Below are 16,749 nucleotides of genomic sequence, written 5' to 3'. Positions count from 1 at the left end.
ATGTCCATGTTTCCTAAAGCAATCTATAGATTCAGTGCAATCCCTATCAAAGTTCCAACAACATTTTTCAAAGAAATAGAACAAAGAATCCTAAAATTTATATGGAACAACAAAAGAACCCGAGTAGCCAAAGGAATCCTGAGAAAAAAGAACAAAGCTGGAGGTATCACACTCCCTGATTTCAAAATATACTACAAAGCTATAGTACCCAAAACAGCATGGTACTGGCACAACAACAGACACATAGATCAATGGAACAGAATTGAGAGCCTGGAAATAAACCCACACATCTATGGAGAGCTAATTTTCGACAAAGGAGCCAAGAACATACAATGGAGAAAGGAAAGTCTCTTCAACAAATGATGTTGGGAAAACTGGACAGCCACATGCAAAAAAAATGAAAGTAGACCATTATCTTACACCATACACAAAAATTAACTCAAAATAGATTAAAGACTTGAATGTAAGACCCGAAACCATGAAACTTCTAGAAGAAAACATAGGTACTATGCTCTTCGACATTGGCATCAGCAACATATTTTCAAGCACCATGTCTGACCGGCCAAAAGAAACAATAGAAAAAATAAACAAATGGGACTACATCAAACTGAAAACCTTCTGCACAGTGAAGGAAACCATCAACAAAACGAAAAGACAATCTAACAATTGGGAGAAGATATTTGCAAACCATATATCTGATAAGGGGTTAATCTCCAAAATATATAAAGAACTCATACATCTCAACAACAAAAAAACTAACAACTCAATTAAAAAATGGGCAAAAGACCTGAACAGACATTTCTCCAAAGAAGATATACGGATGGCCAACAGGCACATGAAAAGATGTTCAACATCATTAACTATCAGGGAAACGCAAATCCAAACTACAGTGTGATATCACCTCATGCCAGTCAGAATGGCTATATTTAACAAGACAGGAAACATCAAGTGTTGGAGAGGATGTGGAGATAAGGGAACTCTCACACACTGCTGGAGGGCATGCAAACTGGTGCAGCCACTATGGAAAACAGTATGGAGATTCCTCAACAAGGATAGAACTACCATACAATCCAGCTACTCCACTGCTGGGTGTTTATCTAAAGAACATGAAAACATGAATGCGTAAAGATACATGCACCCCTGTGTTCATTGCAGCATTATTCACAATAGCCAAGACTTGGAAGCAACCTAAGTGCCCATCAAGGGACAAATGGATGAAGAAGAGGTGGTATATATACACAATGGAATACTACTCAGCCATAAGAAATGATGAAATCCAGCCATTTGTGACAACATGGATGGACATTGAGGGTATTATGCTAAGCGAAATAAGTCAGAGGGAGAAGGTCAAATATCATATGATCTCACTCATAAGTAGAAGGTAAAAACAGCAACACACAAACACATAGAGACAGAGATTGGACTAGTGGTTACCAGAGGGGAGGAGGGGAGGAGGGGAGGCAGAATGGCAAAAGGGATGATTAGGCACATGTGTGTGGTGATGGATTGTAATTAGTATTTGGGTGGTGATCATGAGGTAATCAACGCAGAAATAGAAGTATAATGATGTACATCTGAAATTTATACAATGTTACAAACCAGTGTTACTCCAATAAAAAAATAAATTAAAAAATTTTAAAAATGCAACACAGTTCTATACAGTCGTGCTGAAAGTGGGATGAAACTGGTACTTTCATACATTACCAATGATCCTGAAAATTAATTGGAGAACTTCTTCCAGAAAATAATTTAACAAGTTATTTCAAGAGCCACAAAACCTTGGATAAAATAGGACTATATTTCAAAACATTTAAAAAATATGTACCAGTTATACATAGTAGTGAAAAATAGAAGAAACTTAAAATGACCACGAGTAGGGGAATATATAAGTAAATCAAATCTTAAATTTACTCAGTGACCCAACACCTCCCACTGACAAGCCTGGGCCAGAAGTGAGCACAGAACGAGATGTTTGGAAAGAACATCTGTGGCCCAACTCTATGGGGAAAAGATGCTGGAAGAAGTCACTCAAGGAAATATCATATGCTTCCTAAAAATGATAAAACTACTTAAGCACCATAAGAAAATGCTTATAATATAATGTGAAGTGAAAAAAATCCATATACATACTTGTATGAGCACTCTGAAAGCATAGCATGTATAAAATGGGAACTTACGAGATGATAATAAAGTCGTAGAATTTCTTCCCAAACTTTCTGTAATGCCAGTATGCTGTAGAGGCTCAGAGGAGGGACTCTGGAATCAGGCAGTCTGGCTCTGATTCCTGACTCCTCACTCACTAGCTCTGTGATCCTTGTGACTCAGTCCTGTGTTCTGTAAAATGGGGACAATGACAGTACCTACTTCACGGAGTTGTTGTGAAGACTAAATAATAGAATATGTAAAATACTTCAAATCATTACTGGCACATACAGTTTTGTAAGATCTACATTTTTTATTAGGTTTATAGAGAATGGATGATTTTTATAATGAAATAAATACATTTATACCTCTCCAGAAACACTTCACCAAAGAGTCTAAAATCAGAATTATAATGGAGCCCAGTTTTGAAGGAGGCCCCCACAAAGCTCTGTGATACTTACAGAATCAACCAGGATGTGTGAATGAGCGTGGGACCCTCCCTCCAAAGGCTGGGAAAAATAGACATCTATGGAATATTGTACATCTGGTTCCAAACAGATGGATGTGGGAAGCAGCACGATTCTGTATTAAGAGAAATAAAGCAAAAATTCAGTGACAAAAATACAGTTATATAACCTCAGTGGCCATAATATTTGGTAGTGTTCCACCTGTGCTGTGAAGTGGGTTCCACCGTGGGGCGGAGGCCAGATCTAGGTCTAGACTAGCTCTAGTGGGTCAAGTGGATGGTAGATTCATGCTTGGATTCTCCATGGCTCTTCCACAGGATTGTGCCAAATGGCAAAGCCTTGGAAACTATTGGCTGTGGGTTGTCATGACTACTCTGGGAAAAGGATGGAACAAATTTTCTTCATCCTATCTACGACATTAAAATTAGTGGCCTCAAAATTAGTAGCTTTTTACTTCATAGATTCTCAGCTGTTGAGATAACTCAAGCTGAATATTTTACTCTTTTTCTTGTAGTATTTCACCTTCTCACATCTCAAGGCCACCCGGGGAATGGGAAAGGAACATTCAAGATTTAGAATCAGGAGATCTGGGCTGGAATCCTGGTTCTGCTACACATTAGTGGTGAGACTTGGGCAAGTCATCTAAGTATTCTCATTCTCAATTTCCTCCTCATCTGATGAAGACAGAATCTACCTCATTGAGTTGTTGGGAAGATGAAATGTGATATTAAATGTAAAGCATAGTGTAGCACACAGTAAGCACTTAAGAAATGTTACAGTCTGCTTTAATACACCTCTTCTAGTTCCTGGATAAAAATAATTGATAGATGAAGGAGATTCTAAGAAATCTTCAATGTTTGGGGACGGGTCCCAAGCATACCTGGAAGCTGCTGGTAAGGCAAAAGACTGAGGCTTTGGCTGTGGGGTCTTGCGTGTATAGTGCTCACTCCCTCCAGGAGGGTTAACCACGATCTGAACAGCCCAGTCAGCTGTGGACTAGACAGACACGACATAAAAGCATGTCCCGTGAGGTTGCATGCACGAACATACCTAATGGATAGTGCATGGAATCGAATTTGCAACCCATAGCCCACTCGGAAAATAGAATTTTGGAGTTGAAAGAAGTCTTAGAGGTTCCCTGTCAGGCCCAACTCTCTGCTGCCTGAGCTGTGATCCAGGTAGAAAGAATATTGTTTCTGGCCATAGCTATAGTCCATGGGCCTGGGAAAACCCTGGCACTCCTGACAGGTCTAGTTTTTAACCTCTGTCTCCCAAAAAGTCGATTAATTCATCCTGTTCTTGGATTACAGAACAAAAATAGAAATTTGAAATCCTTCACAAAAGGACATGTACTTTTTTCACATTATTACATAAATATTATTATATAAATATATTATTCTATAAATTACATTTAATAATTATTATGTTACTAGATATATTTATATATGTATAAACATATATATATTTATAGCATAGGCTCATTAGCTATACTCTGGAAGCCTTACAATTTGTAAAAGCTTTTTAAAGCTGTCAGAGATGTCCTCTCTAGGGAAAAATTAATATATATATATTTAATGACTTTCTTGTCATACTCACCAGGTCAAAGTTCACTGAAGTCCCTTGGCTTTCACTTGTAAGTGGGAAATAGAGAATTATGTCACATCAAGAGCTTCAAAGCAGATCAGCAGCTCCGGTCATACGACACACAGTGAGTGCTTCCAGAATATGGTCCCTAGAGGGACTTTGGGGGCTTTGAGACTACCCCTCAGCCATAGAAAATATTTTTCAGGGGAGATGGTCTGTGGGGTTTCAGATTATTAAAGAAAATTTCCTGCATAGAAAAGGTTAGGATCTGTTGCTCTAGATCGAGTGTTTTTCTAATTTGGCTTCTATCCTGTCTCAGATATTTCTCAAAAGGCAGGCGGAAGGGGTAGGGAGGCTGTAGGAGGCAGGAGCAGCCTGCTTTTAGTTTTTGTCTTGTTTCAGGGTAAAATCCAAGTGCAAATAAATACTCTTCTGCATCCCTGAGTCTGAATCTCTGCACATATGTTAGTTTATTAAATTTTCAGGAAAAAAGTCCCAGGAGGGCAAGATTTGTGTTATTTTCATGATTTATTGTTCTTACACAAACATTCCATCAGCACTTCCTCAGACTTAAATATATAACTCTAACTTTAGCTTCTCTCCGTGGAATAAAGCACGTGTACACATGGCTCACTGTGTCGCTTTCATATCTTTAGGAAACCTTTGGTTTATAATGCTCTCCAGATGTTCCACTTTTGGCAGATTATTTTATGACGTACCTATCTAGCAAGACTGGAATGGAAACACTTAGCTTGAGAATGTATTTCATTCATTCAGTTTTTTACCACCAAAGAAGTTGGAGTTGAAGGGTACCTGCATTTCATAGCGAATGGCAACGGCGAAGTCCATGGGAAAGGGAATGTTGCTGACAGTAAATCTCAAGCCAGCTCCAGGGCGAACCCTGGCAAATCCAGATCCAGTCCACGTAACCGGGGTCCCAGGAACTGGCTCTCGGAAAACACCGTGATCAGCAGGCACCTGGTCAAAAGTCACTGAGCCCTAAAATTGGAGAGGAATGTACACAGCTTTGCCTACAATCAAGGCCTGGAAGAGTTCAGAAAAGAAGAAAAACATGTATTTCCCGATGTGTATATGATCCATCTGAGTCACGGGTAAATTATTCCAACCAGGATACAGTCCAGAATACAGCCGAGAATAATGTGCTGAGTCTGCAGCTCTGGAACATACGTTACTGTACGGAACGACTGATTTGAAAGCACTTTACTCTAAGTACTCCACGTGCTAATGGACTGAGCAAATTCCACATGGATGACCTTGGGTTTTCTCAGATACAACTGTGGAGCTCTGGCCAAAACATGAAAAGGAAAATATTCCCATGCCTACTCACAGATTTTCCCTAATTGTGCATGACAGTGAGAAAACCCACATGGATTTATTAGATATTTCTTCCACATAAACATGAGATATGCTCTTCTTCTATCTGCTTGGGGGCATATAAGTACAAAACTCCTAACACACTCGATTGATTAGCATCCCTGCTAGTCTCTGTTCTGGATGTCAGCCTGGGGTCATCTGGACCTTGTAGATAGTGCTTCTTTAGTGACTTTTACATCTGCCTCTCCACACTCACAGCCTCCACTGGAATTCCACCTCTTGTTCCTTTCTGCCTGTATTGCTGCAACAATACTCTCTTGGCTGTTCTCTCCATCCTCTCCCTAGTCAAATACGTATTACACACTGCTGCCAACAAGCATTTCAAACGCTTTCTAACTGCCAACAGAATCAAGCCCAAATTACTTAGCCTGGAGTTCAAGTTGCTCTGTGATCTACCCCCAAACTACCCTTCATTTGATAAATGTTTATTTAGTAACAATTCAATGCCAGCCTCTGAATTAGGAATGCAAAGATGAAAAGGACAGAGTCCCTGCCACAAAGGAGTTTAGAATCTTGCACTGGAGACAGAAATATAAATAAGAAACTATACTGCCAGGTTAGGTTTCAATAGACAGAGGTATTTGTAAACTCATCTATATGCAACGTTTTTCAAACATTTAAAAAATACTCTCACAATGGCAGTAGACAATGTAGGTGCCCCCTCGGGATCCCCTTTACCTGGTTGGTGCACCCGTGCCCCCATTGTGGTGTGTGCAGCTTGTAACAGCTCACGTTGCCCCCCTTCTCAGCAGAATTGCCCTCTCACATCCCACCCATCCCCACCCCCCAGGTAGCTGGTGGCCAACGACTGCCTAATACGAGGGTATATAAGGCTGGCCTGTTGTCTCAAGGGGCAGGACAGCTCTGTCTGCAGCTTATGCTTCTGAGCTCCTCTGGATTCAGAGGATCAGTGGATCAATCCAAGGTTTTTTTCCTGGTGACCACATCTTTCTCTTTCCTCTTCTCTATCTTGTTTCCTTCACTCTCTTGAAGAGTTTTCCTGAAGAACACTTCCTTAATAAATCACATGCACCTGGATCTGGTCTTAGGCTCTGTTTCTAGGGCACCTGACCTGAGACAGTGGGTACCAGACAGTTTACCTAGAAGTAGACTCTGAGATACAGTTCTGGAGGTGGATCATTCTCTGTTCAGCTGGCTATGAGGACCCCAGGGTGAACAGTATGGATGATCTCTGGCATGAAGTAGCAGAACAATTGCTAAAACTGTCACCTGTGGAGAACTGGGACAGGATAAGGGGGAAGGGAAGGCACTGACTTGAGCGATATTTCTGGCATTGAGAGATACGGGGGAAATAGAAATTAGAGGAACTGTGGAAATAGGGGGCTGTGGCTGAATGCCACTGATGCTTTGATGAGAGAAGATGACAAGCTCAGGGCAATCAATCACCAATTTAAAGCAAAGTATGAGAATCAGAGGGCCTCCTTGGAGGCATTTAAAGAGACTCTCATCTCCTTTAGCTAGAGGCAGGAAGAGCTGAAGACCAGGCACTAGACTCAGATGTGAGATTTGCAGAACTTCAGAGAAAGCTGAATTCTCAGCCTGGTAAGTCACCTCTGCCAACGTCAGGCCCTTCACAGGGAAGCAGTGGGATCTTGAGATATGGGTCTTGAACCCCGAGGTTCTCCTGAGCACTCTCAGACTACAGAAGTCATCTACTCACCTTTATTGGAAAATAGAGCCCCTCCACTCCATCCCTGCTGCATTTGAAGACAATGCAGAAACCTCAAGTGATGGCAGGTGCCTTAAAAGAAGATGTGTACCTTCCTCAGGATCTGCCTGTACTACCCCTCCTGACCACTTGCCTAATAATTAGGGTCAAGTTTCAGCATGATCTGACTGGGAAAGTGCTGGATATCTGAGAGGGACCTGGCTAACACATATCAGTAGCAACTGGGAGAGAATGGCTGGGTATGGATCCTGAGGGTGCTAGACCAAGGGAGCAGAAAATGAAACAGAATAAGGAGGGTTTGTTGATTTGAGGTCACCAGTGACATAGGATGTAACAGCCTGGCAAGGGCCCTGGAGCCTTGGGAGATGGATCTAATATATTGCTGCAGTAGCTCTTGGAAGCTTAGCAAAAGTTGTGCCCAGAGTCAATGAAGCAGAGGTGCCAGAACTGCTGCAGCAGGCTGTGGAGGAAGGGATAAAAGGCTCAAAGAAGCAGACATGCTAGCATAGATCTAAGATACAAGACTAGAAAATCCACCAACTGTGTTTTCCTTAGGGGGCCTGGAGGACACTCCATTTATCAACAGTAAAGAATGAACTGGTGAGGGGGCACCAACATCACTGAGAAGCTGAGTATTGGGTATCCTCTGGAGGCTGGTAGGATACACCACTGCAAACCGAGCTCCTTAATATCAGTGTGGAGGATGAGATCCCAGACTATCAAAGGCTGGGTAGCACTTAACTCTTAAAAGCAAGGTGGGTATAATTATTATAATGGGCAGCAAGGTTGGACTAGGAGCCAAGGGGCCTGACCCCCAGGAATCTTCCATGGAGATGGTTAATAGAATATGGCATTCCTAGGAGCAAGATAGATGAGCAGTCAACAAAAGCATTGCTTAATCTATATAATCAAAAGTGATCTATTGTAAATTAGCAGAAGGCTGAGGTCAGCTGTCCCAGTGGAAAGACATGATCCTTTGCCAAGTTTCTAGATCTGAGCCACTTCTTAGATCCAGAACCTGGTGACTGAATGAAAGGCCAGGTCCCCATGAGGAAAGACTCTTCAATACCATGGCAAGTGTGATTCTCTCACTTGTTTCTCAAACAGATCTACGGTTACTTACTGTTGGGGGAGGGGAAATATCTAGATCTTTCAAGGGCTAGTGGATACAGGATCTGAGTTGATGCTGATAACCAGGTACCCAAAGTGCTGTTAAGGTCCTGCTGTTAGAATAGGGGCATATGAGGGTCAGGTAATAAATGGAGTCCTGGCCCAGGTCCTTTTCACGGTGGGTTCCCTGAGTTTACTGAGCCACCCATTGATAATTTCCTCCAATTCCTGACTTTGCAATTGGAATGGACCTGCTTAGCAGTGTGCATTGATTCTTTGACCTGTAAGGTAAGAGCTCTTATGGTAGGAAATGCCCACCCTCTGCCACCACCTGCACTTCCAGCCCTGCCACCAAGCCAAGATAGAAAATAAAAAACAATATCGCAAATTAGAGGCATCCTCAAAGTGCCACTCTCAAGACTTGGTGGTGGTTCCCATCATATCCCCATTACGAACTTGACCAAGTTGTAGCCCCACTTACAGCTCTTGTGCTGGATGGAGTATCTTTACCAGAGCAGATTAACACCACCCTACATGATATGCAGATTAACAACTTATGCTACAGGATACACAGCTATTGAAATGCAAAATGTGTTCTTTGCCATGCCCATGATGGAGAAGAAAGAGAAGTAATCTGTGTTCACTTGGGATGGGCAGTAGTGTAAATTCAGCCTTGCCCCAAGGCTGTTAATTCTCCTGCTCTCTGTAACAGTGTAGACCAAAAGGATCTGAACCATGCAGATAGTCCACAAAATATCACACTGATCCTCTATATTCAAGGATAGTGAAGTGGGTCCCTTGGTCCAAGGTGATGTTATATGGTCTCCCACAGTGAGAATCAGACACTTTGAGGTCTTGGTCAATACCACTCTCTGAGGGCTCACAGAGTATCTGATTCACCAGTGTGGGAAAACATAACAACTCCTCAGCCCAAGGGACCCACTTTACAGCAAAAGAAGTGTAGTAGTGGTCATGTGACTTTGGGATCCACTGCTTCTACACAAACCATGCCATCTACAAGGGGCTGTCCTGAGATGGCAGTGGAACAGGGCCCCTGTAAGATGCATCAGCTTCACTAGCTTGGAAACGACACCCTGTGAGATGGGGCAATATTTTTCAGGATGTTATTTACTCCTTAAACCAATGGCCTTTATGTGATGCTGCATCCCCAGTAGGGAGAAAACATGGGTTTGGGAACCAAGTAGGAGTAGCCAAGGTCACTGTCACTCCCAGTGACCAGAGGAAGTTGGGCTTGCTGTCCTTGCAACTTTAGGCTCTGTGGGTCTAGATGTCTTGATTCTTGGGCAAGGACAAAGAATTCCACTAACCTTAAAGCTATGGCTGCTGCATGGTCACTTGCGTGCCTCATGCCAGTAGACTAGCAGGCACGGGAAGGAATTACCCTAACTGGTAGGGCTGTTGCTATATTATGGGGACTTGAGAAATATGTACAGCACTGAGGTCACCCACTGAGGCACCTCTGGTGCTCTCATATATGTGGCCTGATAAGGACCTGGTAACTAAGGGCTCAGACCCCGGAGGGATGAGGGTCTAGGTCATCCCACCCAGCAGAAGTGCTAGTTGAGGATGAGGTGAGTCTAGAATGGGTGGCGAGGAGGTAGGGAGACAGTGAGCATCAGTTAAAACCTTGGGACCAACTAACTTCCAAATGGCTGGAGGCTGCAGTTTGTCCCACTAATCTTTGTAAATTTTCTCAGGAATTGTGGCCAGTGAGAATCCTGGAGAAGCTGTGCCTACATGGAGTGAGCTTAATGGAAGAAGCAAATGGGCAGGGACAGCTTCATGGGCATGCAACCTGTGTAGTTGCCTACAGCCCCATGCTCTGAAGGACCTCATGCTTGGTTTAATGCTCTCCTGTCACCATCTTGAAATAATTAATAATTTTATCTTCGAAGTTGTTTTGTAAGTGAAGTCTCTTGGCACAATGGAGCATGCACACGGGCAGAAGAGATACCCACAATATGTGCCTGCTTCCTTGCTGCCCCATTTGCATATAGTGCATGTGATGCCCATGAGCATAGGACTCAAGTGGACCTACTATGCATAGGCGTGCAGTGAGACTCCAAGTGAGTGCAGAGCAAGCATGTTCCATCTATGAGTAAGTAAGCAGGGGTGCTGACAGCTCCAAGAAGCCAAGCTTTCAGTTCCAACTAGAACTTGCTTTGAAAGCAGAAAGAAGGCAAAAGCATTCTAAGAAACACATGTTTCATGTTACTTCCCTACAGGGGCCAATACTTACACTGAAAATGATGACTAGAAGGAAAGAGAAAGATAGGGCAACTCATAGTGTCTCTCCCTTTCAGTCCTTTCTTGCTCATTAGTAAGCTGAAGGTAGAGAGTGTTGGTAGAACACGTATCAAGAAGAGACATAAAAACAGTTAAGTTAGTTTTGTGCAGCATTCTCATTGTTCCGGGAAGATCAAAACACGCATGCATATATGACTACAAAATACAAACTGTATAATTTCAGTGATTCCACGTACGAGTTAAATGCTCTTATGATTGCAGTTAAAACTGGCATTACACGATACAAAGACGTATAACTTGTTGATAATTTAAATTTTTCATATTTCTTTGCTTAGAATGACATTAAATAACAGATAAAAACACTTTGACAAGTCGAGAGAGAGACTATGGAAGAAGGTAAAAAGGTTTATATTTTACTACTTTCAGTGGCCCTTTTCTCTAACTTTTGAGCAAGGGGCCTTGCATTTTTATTTTGCCCTGGGCCCTGCACGTGGGTCTGAGCATGCAGAGGTGGACTCTAGTTGACACTGTTAGTGTACTGTCAGGTCCCCTTTACTGGGCCACTCTACCCAGCCACCACCTCTGTGATTGTCGGCTGCAATTGCTCTCCATTGCTCCCTGTCTTGAGAATTGCCCTTGGCTGATGGGGGCCACCTCACCTGGGAGGTTCCCTGCATCCGCCCTGGCAGCTCACAGCCATGACTGACTGATTCAGAATTACAATAGGCCAGCCCTTGGGCCTCAATGGAGGACAACGCTGTGGTGCGGTTCATGCTTCAGAGCTTCCCCAGGGGATCAGGCCAAGGCGAGACTCTACCCCAGACCCCATCCTCACCTCACTTTCCCTCCTCAGCCTACTGCCTTCGATTCCTTACAGGTTTCTCCTGATGAACGCTCCCTCAATAAAGTACACGCACAGGAATCTTTGTTGTAATCTCTGCTTCTAGGGAATCCAACCCAAGACAGTGACTCAGCACACACGCGCGCGCTCACACACACGTTTATATAAAAGTGAAACAAGGTTCACAAAAAAAGATGCCTTTGCTTTATATTCTTTTGTTGCACTAAGCTGACCCAGTCCATTGATTTCATGACCTACTTACTAATAGGCATGACCTGCAGTTTGAAAATTTCTGATCTATGGGACCCCAGAGATGGAAATAATTAATTATATCCAGATGTCAGGGAAATGTCAGAGAAAGATAAATTCGGTCTTAATGGATGAGTACAAGTTTGCAAATCAATAATACAGAGGTGGTCATTTCAGGCAAGAGTCAGGAGAGTAGGTCATGGATGCTTAGAGCAGTGTTCTTCAAGTACTGTCATGGAGCACCCATATCAGAATCAACTTGGGGTGCTTGGCAACTATGCAGACTTCCTGACCAGTCTCAGATTCCCTGATTCAGCATCTCGAGGGTAAGGCCCTGGAATCTGCATTCTAAATGCACTCCCTGGGCAATACTTATGCACAGTAAAATCTGAGGCTCACTGATCTGTGCCACTGATCAGGGAGCAAGGGGCGGGGGAGTAGTGGCTCATTCCACACTCTTCTCTTTCAGGTGGACTTTGGGTTGAGAAGCCTGGAGAGTCAGAGAGGGCTTCCTGGGCATGTGACGTGGGAACAGAAACAAGTAGGACAAAGAGTGAAGCCACCATGACTGGTGCGCAGAGACCCGAAAGGAGGAAGAACACCCTCATGCCTTCTCTGACTCTCTCGGCTGGAGGTGGTTCTCCCTAATCTGAAGTCCATATCATGTTATGTGCACCTCTTTTACGATACTTGCCCCACCCTGCCACGCATTTGTTGTATACATGGCTTATTTCCCCAACAACAATCTTAAGGGCAGGCTCTGTGTCTAAAGCGTTTCTGTTGTCATTTATTCAACCATTTCATTTACTCAAGCTCTTGTATGTGTAAGGAACTGTTTCAGGTGCTGGGTTTGTGAACAAGACAGCTGATGTCTGCTTTCATTTGCTTTTCCAACATGCCCATTCATGCATACGCACACAGGAACGCTCAATCAAGACCTCAGTGTGACAAATGAAGGAACAAACAGACCAAAAGTGGCCCTGACTTCACGTGAATAATAGTTGGATGGCTACAAGGTCTTCAGGTCTCCTCTGCCTTCTGAAGCCATTGGAGGCAGGGCCCCGAGGAGGCAGCATCGTCCTGGCACTCACACCAGCGCTGACCAACTACATCCGCCTTGGAATCTAGGGCATTGCCATGTGCCGTCCCCAGAGACAAGCCGTGCACCATCCTCAGAGATATCAGTCCTTTTCTCTCCAACTAGGGGGAGTGCCATTCCTCAGCACCGTACTTTCCTTACTAAAGTTACAAGGAACCATGAATTCACAGTACGTGACTCTCCAACTCTCCAGAATCCAGCTTTCCAGAAATTTTCGTTTGGAAAAGAAATAAAGCTATTGAAGTTTTCCCCAAAGGCTCTAATTACTGTGAGCTTGCTTCTTCCTTTCCTCCATTCTATTCCTGAGGATAAGAGCTTACACTGACTGAGCACTTACACGGTCAGGCACAGTTCTAAGTGCATTACCTGGGTTATTCGTTTATGGACGGCAGACAATGGCCATGGAGAAATGGTTTACCTCACTTGGCTTGTCAGCATGCACACTTTGCTTTCTCTTCAGTATTATATTTCCTTTGTCAATTATGAAATCCTGTCCTTGTTGCTGGAAATACACATCACATGTAGGCAAAGCTGTTGCTAATATCTTAAAAAGAAAAGAAATGTAAGTAACCTGCAAAAGTTCCAATTATACCATAGTTCAAGGGTTTCAGATTATACCATAATTTAAGAGGTAATCTCATTTAATAGCCTCAGGAAGACATCATGGAGGCAGTTTACTTTTTTTTTTTCCCTCTGTGAAAACAGGAAATTTTTGGTGGTCCTAAGACCACATGTTGGGTATTCTTTTTAAAGGATGCTATGCTTGTGAAATTCTAAACTGGGAAAAGTTTTATTCTTATTTGCTGGTTTTATGGTGTTTAAAAAAGTACAAATGCTATGTTTTAACATGTAATCTCAAGAAGAAAGTCAACAATAGGCATGTATAGAGATTCAAAGATTTCTTATATTGCAACTTTTGACATTCTCCAGACCAATTCCTCTTAGTTCTCACAGTTTACAGGATTTGGCCTTACAAATTCCCAGGAGAGGTTATACCAGGATAGCCAAATTCCACCGCCAAATTAAAGCAGAAGAATTGCATTCATACAACTCCAGTTTCCTTAAAAGCCTGGTTTTTGTGGGCTTCTCTTTTATATCATCTCCTTAGTCATTCAGCTGCTGACCCAGTTAGAATCGCCAGCTGCTCGTTGCCAAAGTTTTACTATACTCTGGACACTGGTGTTTGCTTGGTTGGTGTTTCATTGCTGGTTTTACCAACAAGATTTTTAATTTCACAGGTGCCCTGGTTGTTCATCATGGGCATGCTGCCCTCAGGTCAGCTGTGGTCCGCTTCAGGAACCCCCTTATTCTAGTGCTCCTTATTCAGATTCTCAGCCACGCTCTATGACCGGCTCCTTGACCATCTTGACCCTTTGGACAGGCCACAATGGATTATTGTTTATTTGTCCTCTTCTTTCTTTTTTTTCTCACCAATTGTATTCCTCTTGTAACACAAAATTATAAACTATATTACTAATTTTAGTAACATATTATGGAATTAACTTTATATAGTAACAGTGTATAACAATATACTATGTTATATTATTAACTATATCACGTTATACATTATTATATAATGTTATATGTATATACAATATAGTCTGTTATAACTATATATATTATTAACTGTACTACATATTAACTATACTATGTTAAATACTATACTATGTTAAATTTAATTAATGGTAACTGTTGTGACCACAGGTAGTTTCTATAAGAAAACAAACCAGTGCTTCCCAAACTGCATATGAATTGCCTGGGGATCTTGTTAACACGCAGACTTGATTCAATAGGTCCGGGATGGGGCCTGAGATTCTCTGAGTCTAATGAACTCGCAGGTGATGCCAGTATTGTTGGGCTATAGATTACACTTTGAGTAGTGAGGATGTTGCCACAGACTGAATGTTTGTGTCCCCTCAAAATTCATATGTTGAAACCTAATCCACAACGTGACGGTATTTGGAGGTGGGGTTTTGGGGAGATGACTAGGTCATGAGCACAGAGCCCTCATGAATGGGATTAGTGGCCTATTAGTGCCCTAAAAGAGACCCCAGAGAGCTCCTCTGCCCCCTCTGCCATGTGAGAACTTGGTGAAAAGACAGCTGTCTATTAACCAGGAAACAGACTCTCATCAGACGCTGAATCTGCCAGCACCTTGATCTTTGATTTCCCAGCTTCCAGAACTGTGAGAAATAAATTTATGTTGTTTATAAGCCACCCAGTCTATAGGATTTTTCTTATAGCAGCCTGAAGGGACCAAGACAGATAGTCCCACCAAGAAAGTTAATGGTCATTCTTCTTAGTTCTCCAATTTAAGAATTAAAACAATTACTCATAAGAGGCCATCTTGGATTCACATCCTTTCATATCTCTACCTCTATCCTTTCATATCTCTATCTCCATCCTTTCTCTTCTCTCTGCTACCTCTTAACTGAGACTCTTCTTTATTCCTGTCTGGACTGTTGCAGACTGCCCTCCCTCCATCCCAGGCTTCACTTCTGCTAGATTGCGTTTACAGGAACACTGAGGACAGTCTTCATCACGTCATTCCCTTCCTCAGAAAGCTCAATGAATTCTCATTGCCCAGAGCATAAAATTTAGCCTCTTTAATAGGAGAATCTAATGTTCTTTTCCAATACTTCTTCCCTATATAAATTCCCTGTTCTACCTGTGAATACATCTGCAGTGTTTCTCCTCTGAGCCATTACTTATAACTTTGCCTGGCTGGACTGTCTTCTCACCTAGTCCACCAACAGAAACTCTTACTGTTTTCAAGTCTCAGGCCAGATTATTCAACCTGTGTGTTAAGCCCGTTCTTAAAGAATCACTCAGGACTCTGAAATCCTAACGCACCTATCATATGGTCATATGGCACTGCCCCTATCCTGAGCTATCTCTGTAAATGTGTCAACTATACTTAAAAACTCCTGGAGGGCAAGGACCCTAATGAATCCCTTTCTATGCCACTTTTAGCCTGGAGCTCAGTTATGCACGTGGGTGGACAACATATTGATGGGTTAAGGGCAAAAGTTCTGAAACCAGATGGACATGGGTTTCCATCTAGGACCCACTGCCCCTCAGCTATGTGACTTTGGGCAAGTTACTTAACCTCTCTAACGCTTTCCTTCATCTGGAAATGAAAGATGATAACCCTTAGGTTGTTTGGAAAGTTAAATGAGATAATGTATATAAAGTGCAAAACACAGAGCACTAAATAAATGGAAGTTTTACTAATAGCAGCAGCAACAGCATAGTAAGCACACAATAAATATTTGTTAAATGAGCACACAAATAATTAAATGGTGTCTAACTTAAATCCTTTCTACTATAATCAAAGATCATGTTCTTAGTGGAGAGGAAAATTATTCATGTTATTACCCTTTAAACATTTAACATCAGTCCCACCTTGAATTTCCTTTCCTTTATCATAGGTATTTTGATTGCCCTTTAAACCCATTCTATATCCTCAATTTTTTCCTTTAAGCCATGGAGAGAGGAATAAGGATTCATGTCAGACGCTCTACTCACAACCCCTGGTTTGGAGACGGATCAGCATATGTGATACATCCTACTTAATCGCTGTCAGCACCCACCACACAGTGCGTACTGAATAAATGGTAAGTAACAGTCCATCTATTCTAGATAATCATGTTTGTTTTATGTCTTCTTATCTGAAAAATGTAAACTATTGTATTTTTAGTTGTATAGGAAAAACACTCTTGTGTTTCTCCTCTACTCTCACACTATTACCACACTTACAACACTTCTGACACCAGACGTGTGGGTTTATTCCTACACCAAACAAGTCTCTGACACCAGTTGGGTGTCCTACAACTTAATTCAGTTCTGACGCTATCTATCTGGAGTTAGTGTCAGATCCCATAGGTTAAGGGCTCAGTCCCAC

The 16,749-nt window shown here is 42.3% G+C and overlaps 1 protein-coding gene across 1 annotated transcript in view; it reads right to left on the bottom strand.

Annotated features, from left to right (window-relative positions):
• The window catches only part of LAMB4 (laminin subunit beta 4), a 111,279-nt gene that overhangs the window by 54,681 nt on the left and 39,849 nt on the right, over positions 1–16,749 (bottom strand). The window contains 3 exon segments of the mRNA XM_087437110.1: positions 2,604–2,724; positions 3,490–3,605; positions 5,007–5,192. Of these exon segments, the coding sequence (XP_087293236.1) occupies positions 2,604–2,724; positions 3,490–3,605; positions 5,007–5,192 (423 nt within the window).

Source organism: Ceratotherium simum, chromosome 1, assembly GCF_057802395.1.
Source record: "Ceratotherium simum simum isolate JZ-2026a chromosome 1, ASM5780239v1, whole genome shotgun sequence".
NCBI classification, from domain to species: domain Eukaryota; kingdom Metazoa; phylum Chordata; class Mammalia; order Perissodactyla; family Rhinocerotidae; genus Ceratotherium; species Ceratotherium simum.
Note: the sequence above shows the minus strand (reverse complement) of the source record. Positions and strands in the feature narration are given on the sequence as shown.